Here is a 17,192-nt window from a genome sequence, read left to right as displayed (position 1 = left end):
CCTCTCCTGCCATGGGCTCAAATTACAGTTAGGAAATGTCAAGGTAAGCATTTGCTAAAGAAATAACAGCTGGTGTTGTTTTTACAGAGGAGAGAGGTACCATATATACACGACAACAGGCCTGCATTATAAGATTCATCATTCCTTTGTTAGGGTTATGCATTTTTTTGCTTCTTACCTTTTTCCCTTGCTTTGTCTCAATATTCATGTCCCACAGGCTAGTAAAAGTAGCAAACTACTCCTCTTACTTCTCTTTTTCTGTGTTGTTTTAACCACACAGTGTTTGGAAGGACACTGGCAGCATTTGTCAGAAAGGGCTGGTACAGAATAAAACCTGAAAAGTGATACTGGCACTTAAACACATCACATGGTGATCACCTTAACGCAATACACTATGGGCCTCTATTGGAATTCAAATGTGGCGTTTGTTACCAAACACAGGCTGTGAAAGGCGGTGCCAGGGTATTGTGATGCGTTCCAGGCTTACATATTGGCCGGGCTTTTTCATCCCTCCTCAGTAGGTCTTGTATAGGGAAAGACTGTTTAAACATCTCTATAAGGCAGCACAGTGAGGAGTAGGTAAACCGTGGCTCAGTGGAGTCGGCCTTCTAAATTTAGGCTGGTGTTAGTGTCTGCATAGGCTTAGTATTGATGTTTGTGCAGGTTTCAGTGGCAGATGTCGCGGTCTGGTGTTCACAGAAGGAGATTTATGGGAATAGTCCTGCAGTATTTGGTATTTGACACCGCAGAGGTCGAGGCTAGGGCATTAGACGAATCAATGGGATTAATTTGATCGAGATCTCGTGTGTAATCTGACTGGATGAGCTGATTGATGGAGGTAGTCTGAGATGAGAAGGATTATGATGGTTTAGATTAACTGTAAAGATTAAATGGATATGGACTTTATCACACATCAAATATGTTTAATTTAACGTTTCATCAGAGGTCTCTGTCATATTTTAATTTAGTCTGATTAATCAGTGAAATACATATATTTACACTTAAACTTAAATGCTAGCTTTTTGTTGTTTTTGCCTGAAAAGTGTCCAGCAGCTGAAAACTCAGCTGCTATTGCCTGACTATTCTGCACAGATATTCGTGTTACCGCTGCAGCTGTTGTCATTAAGGTAATGAATAATGTTTGGGAAGAGATGCAGCACTGTACTCTACGATGATCACTTACCATCTGCCACATTCAATGGGGTTTTAATCTACAGTACAGCGCACGAGTCTCTCAGTGTTTGTATTTCATATCACTACAGCGCTCTGTATCTAGATGAGTTTATCACCTTTCTCCATAGCCTGCCCTCAATCCCAGCCTAGAGTTGTGTACAAAAGATTCCCTCAAACCGTGCGTCTGTGGATAATTAAAGCGAGGAGACATGGGGATTAATTCGCAATCCCTGAGAGTCTTTCCATAAACCTGCAACAGCGTCTCCAGGACGACTGCTGTGCCCGGGGGAAATGAGTCCTAATGCTGCCGGGGCCGTGCATTTGCTCACTTCAATCTCCACTGTTGTCTGAGAACAATGACACTGCGGATTAAGCGGCCTGTCTCCGGCATGGTGGTGCATGATTGGGCAGAGAGCGCAGCCCTCTGTGAACCTCATGGGGGTGGCAGGAAGCCTGCACCTCGTTACTTGGTCACAGCCTGCACATAACACTGCTAATATGGTGCAAGTTGACAATGTATGTGAAAACAACCATCCTCCAATTTATGTTTTATTTTCTTCAGTCAACGTGGAGCGGAAAAAGAGTTTTATAGAATTGTTGTGAATACTTTTTCTTAATGTTTACGGCTTATGTGACAGTAACTTGGATTCAAGTGCTGTCTGGTCTTTTCAGCGCTAAGTCAGTTCTGGGAATCAAATACAATAAGTGAAGATAAAAGAGGGCAATGTCCTTCTGTTGTCAGCCTATCCATCCTATACTGTGCAACATCTGGTAGCTTCCCTTATCACTGGTGTTTTTGGCAATGGCTCTCAGTATGAGAGCTGATTGTGAGTGGTCTGTTTTGTGTCTCAGGGATTTGGTTGGAGCGAATTAGTGTTTTTTTTTTGCGAGCACAAATTAGAGGATCCCTTTGACCTCTGGAATTTAAACCCGTCCTCTCTGCATGCCCTGTCTTGCCGGCCCGTGATCTACACCTTTTCTTATTGCTGTCGTTAGCCTCTGATCCCAAACATTCATTTTGCTGTGAATCCTCCACGTTCTGCAGGTTGGAAGACTGTGTATACCAAAGCCAGCTCCAGATTGTTTCAATAATACTCGTCTCCTGAATAGGGATAAGAGCCAAGTGGCTTTTTTTGTCTTTGTTTCTATTGTGCTTTCCATTCCTTTTACTCTAGCCTCAGTCCTCTGTCAAACTTTTAGCGCAGGAGATAAAATATATTTCCTGTGGATGTTTTTGTTGCGTGCTAAACTAAAATAAAAAGCCATGAGTTGCTTTGAAACTAAATACAATCAAGTTTATGTACGCGTGATGACTTTTCTTTCATGGTAAAGGTTTTATCGTGGGTGATACATTTTAAGATTTACAGTTTCAATCCTTTTGTCAAACAACTACATGTAGTCTTAAATCACTCCCATTAACTTTACAGTTTGGTGGTTCTCCCGGCTTCTTACCCCCTCTGGGTTGGTCTCCCCTCCACCGCACTAACCTCCAAACGCACATGCAGGAGGCTGTCATTTTCTTCCTGCCTGCATCTGCCCTGCCTATTCAGAGCTGCGGTGATGGCAGAGAGGATATGCCTTCTTCCTCTCTCCCCTTCCCTTGCCTTCTCGTTGTCATCTCCCGTTCAGGCGCGGATTACAGCGCCAACCCTTTGCCCTTCTTCCCCTCCTCTGCTTCCCCCAACACCCCCCCCCCCCCCCCCCAGGTCCTGCATACAACCCGGGCCATAAATTCTAGAGACGTGCTGGTGTTAAGAGCCTGTAAAAAGTGAGCGCCCTGTCCCTGCGGAGAGGACTCCTAGCTTATCCTCCAAAGAAATGGGGCATTTAGAAAGAAATCCCATAAAGCACATTCCTCATAAAGTGGGACTGTTTGGTTATTTTTCCCTCTCCTTGGCCTCATTAAAGAGCTATTACTTGTTCAAGGTGCCCCATATTACTCCATTGAGGCAGTGTCAGTGTCTCACTGTATCATATCTAATAGCTTACATTAACTATCCAAGGATGCCAAAGCACACAGTGTGAATTTTCATGTTTGGTAAAATCTGGACTTAACTTGGCTCAATTAATTATGTCACCAGTCAGGTTTTGGGTTCATACTCTCTATTCATTGCATGGACCGTCACAAACCATGTGCAATATGTTGCTTACATTTCTATCCTATAATTTGGAGTCCAGACAAGGCGGTCTTCCTGTTTTCCGAACAGACACGCTTCTGTTTCCCTACTATTTCTATTTCACTGCAAGGGAAGTGTAAACAGACAGAGTCAAGAAAGGAATGGAGTATATGTTTTTATATTTATGTGCTACACGCTCTAGGCCTTCCTCAAGTGCTTCGACTGGGCCTCCATGCAGCCGGGTCTGTCTGAGCAACAGGAAAAGCTTGAGGCGACTTGGTGGCTCAGACTGTCGCTCCATATTGTGCAGTTGCCTTAAAATCGTCTGACGTGTCATCTCTGTTTGTCTGTTTCAGTTGCCTTTCTGGGAGACATCGCTCTCGATGAAGAGGACATGCGATCGTTTAAAGTGGACAGAATAATAGATCTGGCTCAGAGAAGCGTCCAGATTGTTAATCACACAGACACAGGTAATAACAAGAGAAAACAACTGCTTCAAAGATTTTAACTTGAGGTCGCAATCTCTCGTTCGAGCACTGAGACTCAAAGGGTTTTGAACTGGCACTGATACTGAAACGAACATGGTCCCCACATTATGTTTCTCATTGAGGAATAATTCTATACAAGGACTTTTTACTCTCTTACACTGAAACTGTGAAACCACTCAGAGCCTCTCCAACCGAGAGTCAGCAGCAGCACCTGTCGAAGGTTTTTGTGTTTACACGAGCTCTCTTTAAATGTTTACGCCTACAATTGTCCTGTTAGGATAGCACATTGCTACACCTGTATCACCATGTTCAACAGTAATTGCAAGGCTTTGTCAGGTTAAATGTTGCACTTAAAATAAAAAAGCAGTATTTAAGTAACAGCCACGAGTCAGGAGAGACCAATAGGCTTCACTATCCTATAAACTATTGGGTGAGCATGAACCAACACGTTATTGCATGTTGCTGTTTGTGCTTGAACAGCGTCAGTTTGCTGTTTTACAACGAGTTAATGATCATGCTGAAGGAAAGAAACATTTTGCAGGATTACAAATACATTTCAACTGCTCTCAAAGTATCCACTGGGTAAGATTGATTTAAGATGAGACCCATGGCTCAGGACTCGCAATGCAACAGTGACAGACTGTGGACACTCTCTGTGTCTCTGAATATCCATTCGTCCACTTGAGCAGGTTAGTCACTGAGCATCTAATTGTTGTGTAGTGGAGCGGATACTCTCCTTGAACTACTCTGCTTGCTACTACACTGAAAATGTATAGTAGCATAAGGCAGTTTTGTGCTCTCATACTCCTTCCTCAGACAATCTGTCACTTCACTATGTTTACCGGACCACCTTACACATCTGTGCGTCCTAATGAGTAGTCAAGCTATCCTTAAATTATTGTTTCTACTAGTTCTGGGCGATGTGATGATGATGATGCTGATGATGATATACTGTATATATATATATATAATTTTTATACATTTTTTTTATTTATAGTACCAATTCAAAACAAAAGTTATCTCAAGACACTTTACATATAGAGTAGGTAAAGACTACACTCTATGACGTGTTAATGATTTACAGAGACCCAACAATTCCCCCATGATCTTTATCTTCAATAAATGTAGTAGTAATTATTATAGTCATTATAAACAGTATTAATCCAGCAATCTTGTGCACACAGTGGCAACGAAACACTTTGATAATGTTTCTATCACAATGCCAACAATGCCCACGGCTGAACTGTAGCAATATTTACATTATTTAGAAGAAATATATAAACAAAGGCCTTACCATGGGGTTTTTCATATACACTATGTAGTATTTGAATTACCAGAAAATATGCTATAACGTGATATATATCGTTATTACGATATGAAATGGCCTAAATTGGGATAGAAGATTTTGTCCATATTGCCCAGGCTTAGTTTCTACCATATCCTTTTCAAGACAAATCATAATTTTCATTCATTCCATATGGGGGAAAATTAATTTGATTTGTGGATTCGCAACAGTTCTCGAGTCCCTTCACCTTACTGGAGCAGAGACATTTGGTTGAATAAATAATATGACCAGAAAGAATAACAAGTAAAACAACCTATGACCTAAAAATTCTTCCCTCTCTAACAAATGTGGAAGATTTAATCACATTATTGTAATTAACACATCTTCCACAAGTCTGGTCTCCCCCAGCACTCTTTCTTATCAGTTCCCCCAGCAGATTTGGCTGTTATCAGACTTTTCCTCAACACATGCAAAAGTGTACGTGCTAATTGATCTCTCCAGGCTGCTTAGACTTACTCTTGCAGACTGAAATTCGACAGAACACATTGTTCCAGCAAATAAAAAAAAAAACTGTGCAAACTGAGGCTCACTTGTTAATCGAATTTAGTTGCAAAAGATGAGTACCGTAGTCGCACAGCTTCAAGTATTGTTATGGAACAACAGTCCATGTACAGATTGTACTCAAACCAGATGTACTTTTCTTTGTTTCTACAGTGATTCGTATAGTTTAAAGAACAGCTTTATTGTGACGCCGACCATGTTTTGGCCCGTGGGCCTCCTCAGGGTCACACACAATAAAGATGTCCTTTATACCACAAGTGTTGCTGGGGTTTTTGGCTTTTCCTCTTTTCCATGCACCTATGGAGTAGGGGAAGTTGTGGAGTCTTTATGTTGACTTCAGTCTCTGCTCAGGAGGCCATTACTCCAATATATCTTTACATAGAAAGTAGTTGATCTGCTCTCAAAATCGAGTACAGAGCCTTTTAAGATTACTTCATTTATTATCCTAATGACCCAATGCCAAACATAAAATATAAATGAAAACCAAATGACTTCAGTAGATCTCTTGCCACAGTGCTGCATCATTAAGTAAACCAGTTGAAAACCAACAAAAGCATATGAACTTGCAATAATGTAATTGAAAAACTGAACATGCACTGTTTTCTGTGAAAAGGGTTTATACCTGGCTGATGCCAGATGATAGCAGTGATATTTGCCTGTTCTGCAGCAAAAGGAAGCACAGATTATGCTATATGTGGTTCACATATAGATGTTTCTTATTATAACCAAAAGGTTTAAGTGGAAGCTTAGTCACCATGGTTACTCTGCATTTATGTGCGTATGAGTGACATTTAAATTATGAAATTAATTTAGAAGAAGAAAGAATTCAGCTTCAATAGAATCCATTGTTCGAAAATAAGAAGAGCAATGTTATTTGAACAGATGTCTCTTTAAGGGATTAAATGTAATTTCCTGAATGAGAAATGATAATTATGAATTTTGAATAGCATCAAACCTTGAACAATGTCCTGTAGTTTTAATAGTAATAGTCTCTTTTTATCATCCCAGGACATATCCATGGGTAAAGCTTATTTGCTCTTAATAAAAATGCTGGGGAAACATTTGTACAGTCAGACGAAGAAATGTAATTAATTTTGTTATCTTGTCTTTATCTAAAATCTAAAGGATCAACCAATCAGAGTAGCCAAAACAGGCATGGTTCACGCCGCAGGAAAAGAGCTGCCACCTCCAGACCTGAGCGTGTTTGGCCTGAAGGTGTTATTCCCTATGTCATCAGTGGAAACTTCAGTGGTAAGTAACGACGACTTACTCATCCTCTTTAACAAGGAATGTATTTATGTACATGATGTAAGTATTGATCTTTAACTGAGACTAATTCCTTAAAATGACTAAAGCAATAAAGAGATGCACTGCTGTAACTTACCATTTTGTCACCTTAAAAAAAGTTCATATGATGGGGCTGCATTAGCTCAGTCTTTAGGGAACGTATGGTTACAGTTTACAAGTGGAACCATACGGTTACGACCAAATGTGGAAGTGGATAGCTGAAACGGTGTCACTTCACCTCCTTGGCACTGCTGAGGTGCCCTTGAGCAAGCCACCGAACACCCAACTGTTGTTTGCTCTTCTGAGGGCAGCCAAGCTGACATCTCTGTATTTGGTGCATGTGTATAGGTCCTGTTTGTGTGTGTGTGTGTGTTTGTGTGTGTGTGTGTTTAGGGCCTGTGTGTGTGTATATTGGAGTGAATTAGACATAATATGTAAAATAGACATACAGATTGAAAGAAATGGGGATTAATAAACTACGTCTCCTTCTCCTCCTCCTTATGTAGATAATTATGCAATATCTGCATAATTAATATAAGATTATGAAACTTTAAGAAATATTGTTACAAAAGTGTAAAAGTTTACATTATGCTGTTATGATGTTACATGACTTTATTTCCGGTAACTCGTTATCCAACTCCTAAAGCTGTTTCCAGCTGCCCCCACCTCTATTCACCTCCCTTTTTCAATAAAATGTGTGTGTGTGTGTGCGCGTGCGCGCCTGTGTGTGTGCGCCTGTGTGTACGCCTGTGTGTACGCCTGTGTGTGCGCCTGTGTGTGTGCGCCTGTGTGTGCGCCTGTGTGTGCGCCTGTGCGTGTGTGTGTGTGTGTGTGTGTGTGTGTGTTTGTCTGTGTGTGTGTGTGTGTGTGTGTGTGTGTGTGTGTGTGTGTGTGTGTGTGTGTGTGTGCTCCACTGATCTTACCCTCTCTGTCGTCCTTTCAGGCAGCCAGCGGGCTATATTCCGCCAAGCCATGCGGCACTGGGAGAAACACACCTGTGTGACCTTCATTGAGAGGACACAAGAGGAGAGCTACATTGTCTTCACCTACCGACCATGTGGGTGAGTCAGTGGGATTTCTAGCTCCCACATGACGGAACTGAACAATGGCCGACGTCTGTTGAGCCTTCGTTATCTACAGCTAATTATTTAGTGTCTCACTACTTTTCCTTGCTTCCTGCTCAGCCGCCTTTCACTATTGTTCATCCTCTCTGTTTGCGGTCTCTGTGTGAGTTGTTATTTTAGCCCCCTACCAGTCCTGAGAGAGATGGCCATTCAGTGGCCAGGAATGTTTCCTGTGCCTCATCATCACACTGCATCAGTCACTGAGCACTTGTGTCAAACATTGTGCACATAATTGCATCCAAGAGAGAAGACTTCCTCCACTACTCTGTGTACCGCACTCTACTAAAGTTAGGCTCAGTGTCCACTCAGCATTTTCTTCCGAAAGTGCTGGTTGTGGCTTTTGTTATTGCTAAGTGACTAATGACAACCTGTTTGGACATGCAGGGCTCTTTTATTTGGTGATGAAATATTTTTAAATTAAAGCACTTGCTACTGTCGGGAACACAACCCAACCCAACCTATTCATTTGAGATTTTGAAGGGAAGAGACGTCAGCACTGTTAGAAGTATAAAAGCGGCTCCCAGGGGATTTACAAAACTAAAATGTTCCCAGTTCCTATGTTTTTAACCTCACAAAGATTTTAACCACAAGCTGGAACCATTATGTCATTACACACATTGTACCTCTCCCACTGATATGTATCATTCAACACAAACGACTTAATAGAAAGCGGATGCAGCTCTGAAACAGAGATTTTTTCCCCCCAGAAAACTGTTGATAGCCATTTTAAGCCTGGTAACTGGCCTCTGGAGCAACAGGGATGACATTATCCATGCAGGCGGCAGCGGTTAGCAGTGGGAACGTTTGACTCTGCTGCATATTCAGCAGGCCCCCATCTGTCCTGTGCAAAGTTCAAGGCGTATCTCAGGAGAGCCTGGCCTGGCTCGCAGTAATTAGAGAGCGGCTGTCTGGCCCACAGGGCCGTGATGTGTGTGCCCGTCCTCCCAGACTCCCACACTGAACCTTTCATGTCACGCTGAGATGGAGCACTACAGCCAGCCAGCTTCCACCGTCACTCTCAGCATTTGCATTGGCAGGCAGTTGAATGAATGTCACTGCTGTATGTGTTGATGACGGGTCACCTCATACAGCTCTCCTGTAAAACAGACCAGAGGTTGTTGAGATAATGTCCTTCTCATTACAAGCTCCAATATATATGTACAGAGCACAGTGAAATATAGGAGTAGACATTATAGAGCCAGAGACACATTTCTTTTTCACTTTTTTGGCACAACTTTATAGTTTCCACTTGCTTGTTAGTGATTTTTTTTCATTTACTAAAACATAAAGTCTAGTGACTATATTTTATTAACACTGCCTGTGTGTGTCTGGCTGTTGATTCATAGGTGCTGCTCCTACGTTGGTCGCCGTGGAGGTGGCCCTCAGGCCATATCCATTGGGAAAAACTGTGACAAGTTTGGCATTGTGGTGCACGAGTTGGGTCACGTGATTGGATTCTGGCACGAACACACGCGGCCTGACCGAGACGAACACGTCAGTATTATCAGGGACAACATTCAACCAGGTAGGAGCCCAGGTCTCATTGATCCCTCAGCAATAATGCTGGCAGATGCAGTAAGAGACAACACAATAAAAGTTACACATTTGTAAAAACAGACATACTGGTGAAAAACACGTTGTTGTCCTCAGCCTTCTTGTGTTGGTAGAACTGGTCACGGCATATATACAGCTGACCATGACTGTCGGTACCCAGGCCAGCTTTACTGTTTTTGTCTGTGAAGTATGAGGCATTTTTTCACAGAGAAACTGTATTCACCTTTGACACACATACATACATACATAAGGTTGCACAGTGTGACTCGTGTGATTCATATTTCAACTGTGCTTTTCCCTTTTTCCTTTCACAGGACAAGAGTATAACTTTTTGAAGATGGAGCCGGGGGAGGTGGACTCTTTGGGAGAAGTCTATGACTTTGACAGTATCATGCACTATGCCAGGAATACATTCTCCAGGTAGGAGCCAAGCCAAGTTCCACTGCAAACACCCCAGACATGAGAACTAGTCTTAGATCAAGTCAGGCCAAGCTCTAAACCACTCTGCTGCAACCTTTTAACCCATTATCGTTTTTTTCCATTCCTGCTCTTAGAGTTTTATGACTATATGGATCTGTAATGCACCGGGTCTGTGTCTATGTGCCTCCTGCGGAGTAATGTGGCAGGATTCCCAAAGAGAAGAATGAAACAATAATAAATCACTAGAAACCTAGCATGTGGCCTGAGGACATCAAGTTTAGAAAAGGCTTTTGTCTGTCTTGGATCTGAATTGTTTCTTCAATGTTTGATTTCTAATGCAAATAGATGGAAACTGGTTTCTTGGGAGAAGTTTGGTCTGTAGTTGATATTTATAAAGTAACTCTTACAAAAAGCTGCTTTTTTTGAACTAAGGACTCTCTTGCCTAAGTTTCTTTTGGCTGGACATTTTTCTTTTTCAACTTTTGATGCTCACAGTGCACAGGTCTTTAGGGAGACTAGAGGGGCACTGATGCGATTTATGTAATATTTGGACAAAATTCAGTTGCTTATTGCTGTAATGGAAATACTGAGGGTCAAAATAATGCACTTGCGTGAAGTACGTTTCAGGAAGAAATCTGACGTGGCTGGTTCCATTTAGGGCTTCTTCCTTTCAGAGTGGATCGGGGTGCACTTGTCCGTTTCACATCTAGCTTCATAGGTTTTTGCCCAGTATTGTTGGCAATTTCTACTCTTATTGTGGCTTCTGCAGCATTAGCAGCTCTGAGCAGCGTTTTAAAAACTTTCAAATCCAACGCTTCTTTATTGATTCCTATTACAGTATATGTTTATTTGATTTTTTTTTTTTTTTTTAAAGTGAAAGCCAATTCTTTGTAGCCATAGTGAAAACGATTGTCTGGGATGTGCCAGCTCCTTCCCACAGCCTGTTCAAATTAGGGCTCCTCTCTGGGTTCCTGTTGCTTTTGCAGCAACAGCCCCCGTAAAGCAGCAGTGGTCCTGGGGATGAGCTAGCCCAGCAACAGTAGCCCTGCTTAATCATGACAAAATTTCTTTGCTGCACTTTCAAGGCTATGTGAAGCTTCTCGTAAAAGTTGTGCTTTCACACCATGAACAGCCTCATTATTCTCCTAAAGGCTCTTTGAAGGGGCTTTGGTGATTAGGAGCATGATGTTCACCCAATGCTACTGCTAGGACTCATAGATTTATTTCCTGTCTGCTGCAAAGCCTGTTAGTACCTCCATAGCACTAAGGTGTTATAAAACTAATGCTCCCAAGGCTCAGTAAATAGATTCACATGACTCTAAATGTGTGTGTCTTAGACTTTGGACAGCTGGTAAATAACTAGTCTTGCATTCTTGCAACATTCTGGTATGGGGGAGAAAAACGCTGTGGCTTGTTTGTGTTTATTTAAACCAATCACACATCTTAGTCCCTGACCTGAGTCCCTGAGTCCCGGACCCAGTGAGGGTGCCCTTGAAAAATACATAGTGGAAGGTGAGTAGAATGCATGACATATATAACTGTCTGTATGTCCGATAAACCAGTGAAAAATAACTGATTAATAGGCAAAATAGCTAAGCTAGAGATTAAGCCAAATTTGTTATTGAATTAGCTGGATAAACACGTTTCATATAGAAAATCCCGTTATATGACACACATATGTCCTTACAGTCAATTTTGTCGCCAGCTGACGTCATTCCCTCCTTGGCGCTTTTCCAGATGTTGTGCTGTCATTGAGCACTACACAGGTGCGTTGCGGCATCAGAGGAAAGATCTTGCCCCATGACAAACACCGGTCAGTCTAGGCCATTACTTTAGTCATCTTAGGCTGCGGCTAATTTGAAGTCTTATTTACCAGCTGGGTGACTGTAAAGCCAAAATAGACCTCTTGGGAGAAGTTGACTCAGATTCAGCCTCTGAGTCATCATTGTAATTACAAAAGCATCGCCGTGCTCACTACAAAGTGACTTTTCTTTTTTTTCGCACCAAATGATTTTGCAAGCCGAACTTGAAATAGAGTTGTGTAAATATTATGGATACCTCCTGGATATGACTTCAATTTTGTGTATGAACATTTTGACCCCCACCTCTATTGCAAAGATAAACAAAACTGGGGACCTTTTGGACAGCTGCAGGTCACTTCAACTATGCAATGCTCTACCTAGAGTAGTTTTGAGTCGGTGTAATGTGATCTATGGGCACACGTGAGTCAAAGCAAAAAACATGGCAACCCAAATTAAGATCATTACTACCTTACCCTCATATGAGAACCAGCTGTTGGCTGTCCTTTTGTTCTTACTCTGCCCTCTGTCAGCTGTTTATATATATTTTTTTCATTTTCCCAACCGCCGGCTCTCCTATGCCCTGTGTTAGTGCTCTCAGTGTATGGGCCTCTTCCCAATTCAACTGCCATGCTCTTGCGGCAAACAGATTCTGGGAAGCAGAGAGGGAATCTTTGTCTAAACGGAGGCTGCGGGTGGGTGTAGGCCAATGTACAGAAATGCCTTTCCGGCCCCGTGCATCCAAACTGTAGGTCAAGAATGCACAGTGTTTTTGCTTAATTTGATTTTGTCTAGTGTGGTACAAGAAAATTAAGGAATGAGGCATGGTATGAAACGATATTCTCCAAAACTCCTTTTGGTTCACACCAAAAACAACTATTTCTCTCTTTAGTTCAACACGGTTATTTCATGACCTAAACAAAGTCCTCTTTTATCTCATGTAGGTCTTGGTTCAGCTCAGCATTTTAAAAACAAGATTTACATTTATTTGCTGTCACTCTTTGGACAAGATTTGGACTAAACCTCATGATTCCCTAAATCTGTGGTATGCACTGCAGCCTGCTGCACAAAGGAGCAGCCCTGCCCTAAAGTATGTTTATGTCCGGTAATCTGCCCTGTTCTGTTTTCACTCCAACTCTCGACTCTGTTGCTGTCCTAATTCTTGGAACTGTGTTGATCAATAAGACTCTTTAGACGTGAAAGAGAGGAACGGCCGCCACTGCTGGGGAATGTCTCACAGAGCTGTATTAGCAGACAAGGGGCTCCTGTTAGCTTTTCACAAGTCATTCCAAGCACTTTTTCTTGAGCGCTGATTGGCTGATTTACCTGTGCCAGTGTCTTCTTTGTTACCCCATTATTAGCCAGTGTGTTTGCTCGGTGTTTTACAGTAAATCACCGTGGGAAGCCAGGGCCTGTGCCATGGGTGTTGTTAAGAAGATTTCATGGCTTGTCTTGATGTTTTGCTGTGTCTCCTGGGGACAAGCAGGGCTGATCCCCCACGCTTTTTGTCTAGGGTGTGTTACCCGACCCACAACTCTGCCTCCCTCCTCTTTTGCTGCAGAGATATTTTTCAGGACCGGTGCATGGAGCAGTGCCAACTCAAATAGAGACCTGCCAGTGTGCCCTTTGTCCGCTCTGACACCGGCTGGAGTGGTGTTTTTCACCGACAGCGAGCATACGGGCTCCTGGAAGCTCACAGACAGACGGGCAGGCAGAGTCTAAACTGTTAGCTCAGGCTGCTCTGTTTGCACATGCCTGGCGTTGATAGGCATATCACCATGGGAACGGCCTGTGAGCCAGGACGTTGCTCGCCAATACTTTGAGAAAAATGGAGATGATAAACTAGCAAAGTGTCAAGTGAGACAGCAGTGTGAAAAGAGTTTTTCTGTACTCACTGTTCTGCCATTAAAAACAATAAAAACAGAGCTACATAGATGCATTACCTGATCGTTTTTTGGTAACCTTTTTTAAATTTTGGACATCTTGTTTCAGCCCTACCTTCCCAGTTTATGAAATTTATATTGATTGCACAGTACCTTTGGAAAAGAGCTTAAGCTCTTAGTTTGGGTCCATCTGTAGGGCAGACATGTGTAAAGAATGATGTCCGCGTTAACTGGAAAGAGACCGTGTGACCCTGACCTCAAAGGAAGACTGTGATAAGTGACTGCAACTGTCCATCTGTTGCATCATAGCCAGAAATGAGTAGAAAGAATCAGAAAAGTAAACATCATCATAATTTAAAAGACAAAAAACAGCTCACACCACTTTTCCGTGCATATATGTTGGTGGGAGGTGGAGGAACATAATGGCAAGTAAGATAAGAAAAAGCCTAATGAAGAGTTAAAATGTATTTTCTATATTTAATAACATCACTAGTCTGATTAGAAAGGGACAATGGGTCAAGTGGAAAAGTGTATCAACTACATCCTGAACGGTTACTTATTACCTTACCGACAGGCAACAGTTCGCATCCGTCTCTGGCCACACATCCACGCTCCCTTCTGTTACCCAGGGGGTCCCTCAGGGCTCAGTCCTCAGCCTCCTCCTCTTCAACCTCTTCCCCCTTGGTCACATCATCCACACACTCAACCTGGACTTCCACTGCTACCCCGACGACACCCAGATCTACCACACCACCAAACCCACCCAAAACCCTCCCCTCACCCACATCGAAACCTGCATCTCTACAATAAAAACATGACTGACTCACAACTTCCTCAAACTCATCAGTGACAAACGGAGCTCCTCCTCATTGGCACCAAATCCACTCCCAACAAAATCAGACTCATCTCAATCACCATCAACACCTCAACCATCACTCCCTCCCCCCTGGCACACAACCTTGGTATTATCCTGCTCCCCACCCTCTCCTTCGATCCCCATGTCAGCTCCATTGTCAAGACCTCCTACTTCCACCTTTGCCGTATTGCCAAAATCCAACACTGCCTCTCCCCCCCTGCCGCTGAATCCCTTATCCACGCCTTCATCTCCTGCCGCCTCGACTACTGTAACTCCCTCCTCACTGGCATCTCCTCCCGTTCCCTCCACAGACTGCAAATGGTCCAAAACTCTGCTGCCCGCGTCCTCACTCACACTCGGTCCTGTGCACACTGGTTTCCCATCAAACAGCGCATCAATTTTGAAATACTCCTCCTCACCTTTAAAGCTCTTGACTGTCATTACCCCTTTCTTGTTTTTGTTTTTTGTTTTCATGTCACTATAAGCAACTCTGGGTCTTTGAAAAGCGCTATATAAATAAAACCTATTATTATTATTATTATTACAAGAGTGTTCACTCATAGCATTAAAAATCAAATATATTTTAGACATCTTATAGTAACACATTCATATTGATGTTCTGCATTACCAGGTTTACATGTCCGTTAAAAAGCTTATCCAAAGGGAATATGAAAATGAGCTCTCCGTGTCCCACTGACTGTTGGATTTGCTGTTTTTTTTTTCTACAAAACAGCCACATTTTGTTCAGCTTAGCCGAGACTGGCAGTCCTCCTTTTTCGTTGTGGTATTTTAGCAGTCTCAATCCTTTAGAAACCATTAATAATAATGTTGGCAATGATTGAATTGCACTGTTCGATGGTAAGTCACTTAAACCTAGAGCAAACATGTTATGTGGCGTGCGTGCATGTTAGAATGGTTATCAGGATTGTTCGCGTGTCGTCTGGGTTTCACGGAACATTAACATCGTCTCTTTTGCTGAATTACAGAGGCATCTTCCTGGACACCATCCTGCCACGTTACGATGTGAACGGAGTGCGACCACCTATTGGCCAGAGAACCAGACTGAGCAAAGGGGATATCGCACAGGCACGCAAACTCTACAAATGCTCCAGTAAGACCTAAATGACAGATGCTGTCTGCTATGGGTTTTTCCTGTCTATTTCTGCATGCGTGTGTAACATAGCCCTGAGAGAGTGGTCTGCAGCTCCTCCTGTGTAGAAATAGCTGAGCATCTACTATTGATGTGGTGTGGTGGCTCCTTGGCTACAGTGTCCGAGGCTCCCGAGCTGGGAGGGGTGTAAACACTACCCAGGGACAGGAAGTTTGTCATCATCTCTTTCCCAGCTGGTCTCAGAAAACAATGACTAAAACGATTTTTTGGGAACAAAGCTGCACATCGCAGCATGTGCAATGTACACATAGGAGAGTTACAAAAGCCTGGCACTTTTCCGAACCACTCACTTTGTTTATGATTCCAGGGACGAGGGCGGATTTAATGCTGTTAAAGTAAACATAATTTATAACACTAACAGATGTACATTGAGAACAGCCTTCTGCTGAATAGATTTGATGTCAGACAGTTAATTCTAGGTCAGGCCATCATAGCTGTCAGCCTCTTATTAAAGCTCAATGAATAAACATAGTGATGGTCACCAGAGTTGGAGCAGCCGGTGTGGTTTTAGTATAGAACTAGAAGTTTTAACCTTAGATGGATCTATATATAAGTATGTATATATATATCATGAAAATTCTCTGTCCCGTGAGGAAGAAACCGACTGGGTGGTGTGACGCACGTTGTGGGGGTGAGGTGGAGAGTCTCCACATGTTTGGAAATAAAAAAATCCTTAAAAAATCACAGATCATCCATTCATGCAGCATTCCTGGGAGTGTTTGTCATCCCCGGTGAGTGCCTGAGAGCTTGTTAATGGTTTAGTACTGGCAAACCTCTGCCAAGCATTATTATGCACAACTCCTAGCTCAGAGCTCCTTGTTTTATTGCTTACACACAAACCTCAAGGGAAGCAATGAATGTGAAGAGACCGGCTAGATGTTTTCCTTACTCCTTTCAAAACGCAACCCAAGGTAAAGATAGCACAGAGTAATAATGAATGCATACACAGTTCTCAAGATGGACAACTGAAGATGCAATCTACTCTGTATCTATCATTTCCCCTCTGTCTTGATTAAACACATCTTTCTTCCCCTCTTGGCACGAGCCTCCCTCAGTCGTTCCACGAGGCTGTGCATGGTGTTTGGAATGAGTCCTCCTCGCACACTTGCACACTTTAGTTTTGCCAGTCAAACTAAGGGTGGTTTTTCACTGGCAAGGCGTACATAATGCATCACATCCTCCAGAGGGCTTGGTTATTTATAGTGGGCCAGGTTTATTTTCAGAGGATCCTCAGATAAAATGTCTTACACTCTCTATTCCTTTGTGTGATCATCATCTGGAGAAGGTGGGGGAGGGGAGAGGTGAGGCGCGGGGTTGTGGGTGAATATTATCAGCAGATGTGCCTTTGAACATAAAAGAGCTGCCCTTTACTTCACATTCGGTGTTATAAGCATCAGGCATCTGTCTCTGCAGCGAGGTTTCAGGGGATTGACTTCAGAGAGAGAGTGTGAGTGTGTGAGTGTGAGTGTGTGAG

At 42.7% G+C, this 17,192-nt stretch overlaps 1 protein-coding gene across 2 annotated transcripts in view; it reads left to right on the top strand.

Annotated features, from left to right (window-relative positions):
* Nucleotides 1-17,192, top strand: part of bmp1a (bone morphogenetic protein 1a) — a 30,979-nt gene that overhangs the window by 5,081 nt on the left and 8,706 nt on the right. The window contains exons 2-7 of one of the 2 annotated variants that reach the window (XM_083912052.1): nt 3,647-3,760; nt 6,750-6,875; nt 7,855-7,972; nt 9,382-9,560; nt 9,904-10,009; nt 15,534-15,658. In XM_083912052.1, the coding sequence (XP_083768178.1) occupies nt 3,647-3,760; nt 6,750-6,875; nt 7,855-7,972; nt 9,382-9,560; nt 9,904-10,009; nt 15,534-15,658 (768 nt within the window). Of the gene's footprint in view, nt 1-3,646; nt 3,761-6,749; nt 6,876-7,854; nt 7,973-9,381; nt 9,561-9,903; nt 10,010-15,533; nt 15,659-17,192 lie in introns of those variants that run through there. The other variant, XM_083912053.1, reaches the window with a different exon arrangement.

This window comes from Echiichthys vipera (assembly GCF_963691815.1).
Source record: "Echiichthys vipera genome assembly, chromosome: 4".
Lineage (NCBI taxonomy): Eukaryota > Metazoa > Chordata > Actinopteri > Perciformes > Trachinidae > Echiichthys > Echiichthys vipera.
This window is presented reverse-complemented; position numbering and strand designations above follow the sequence as displayed.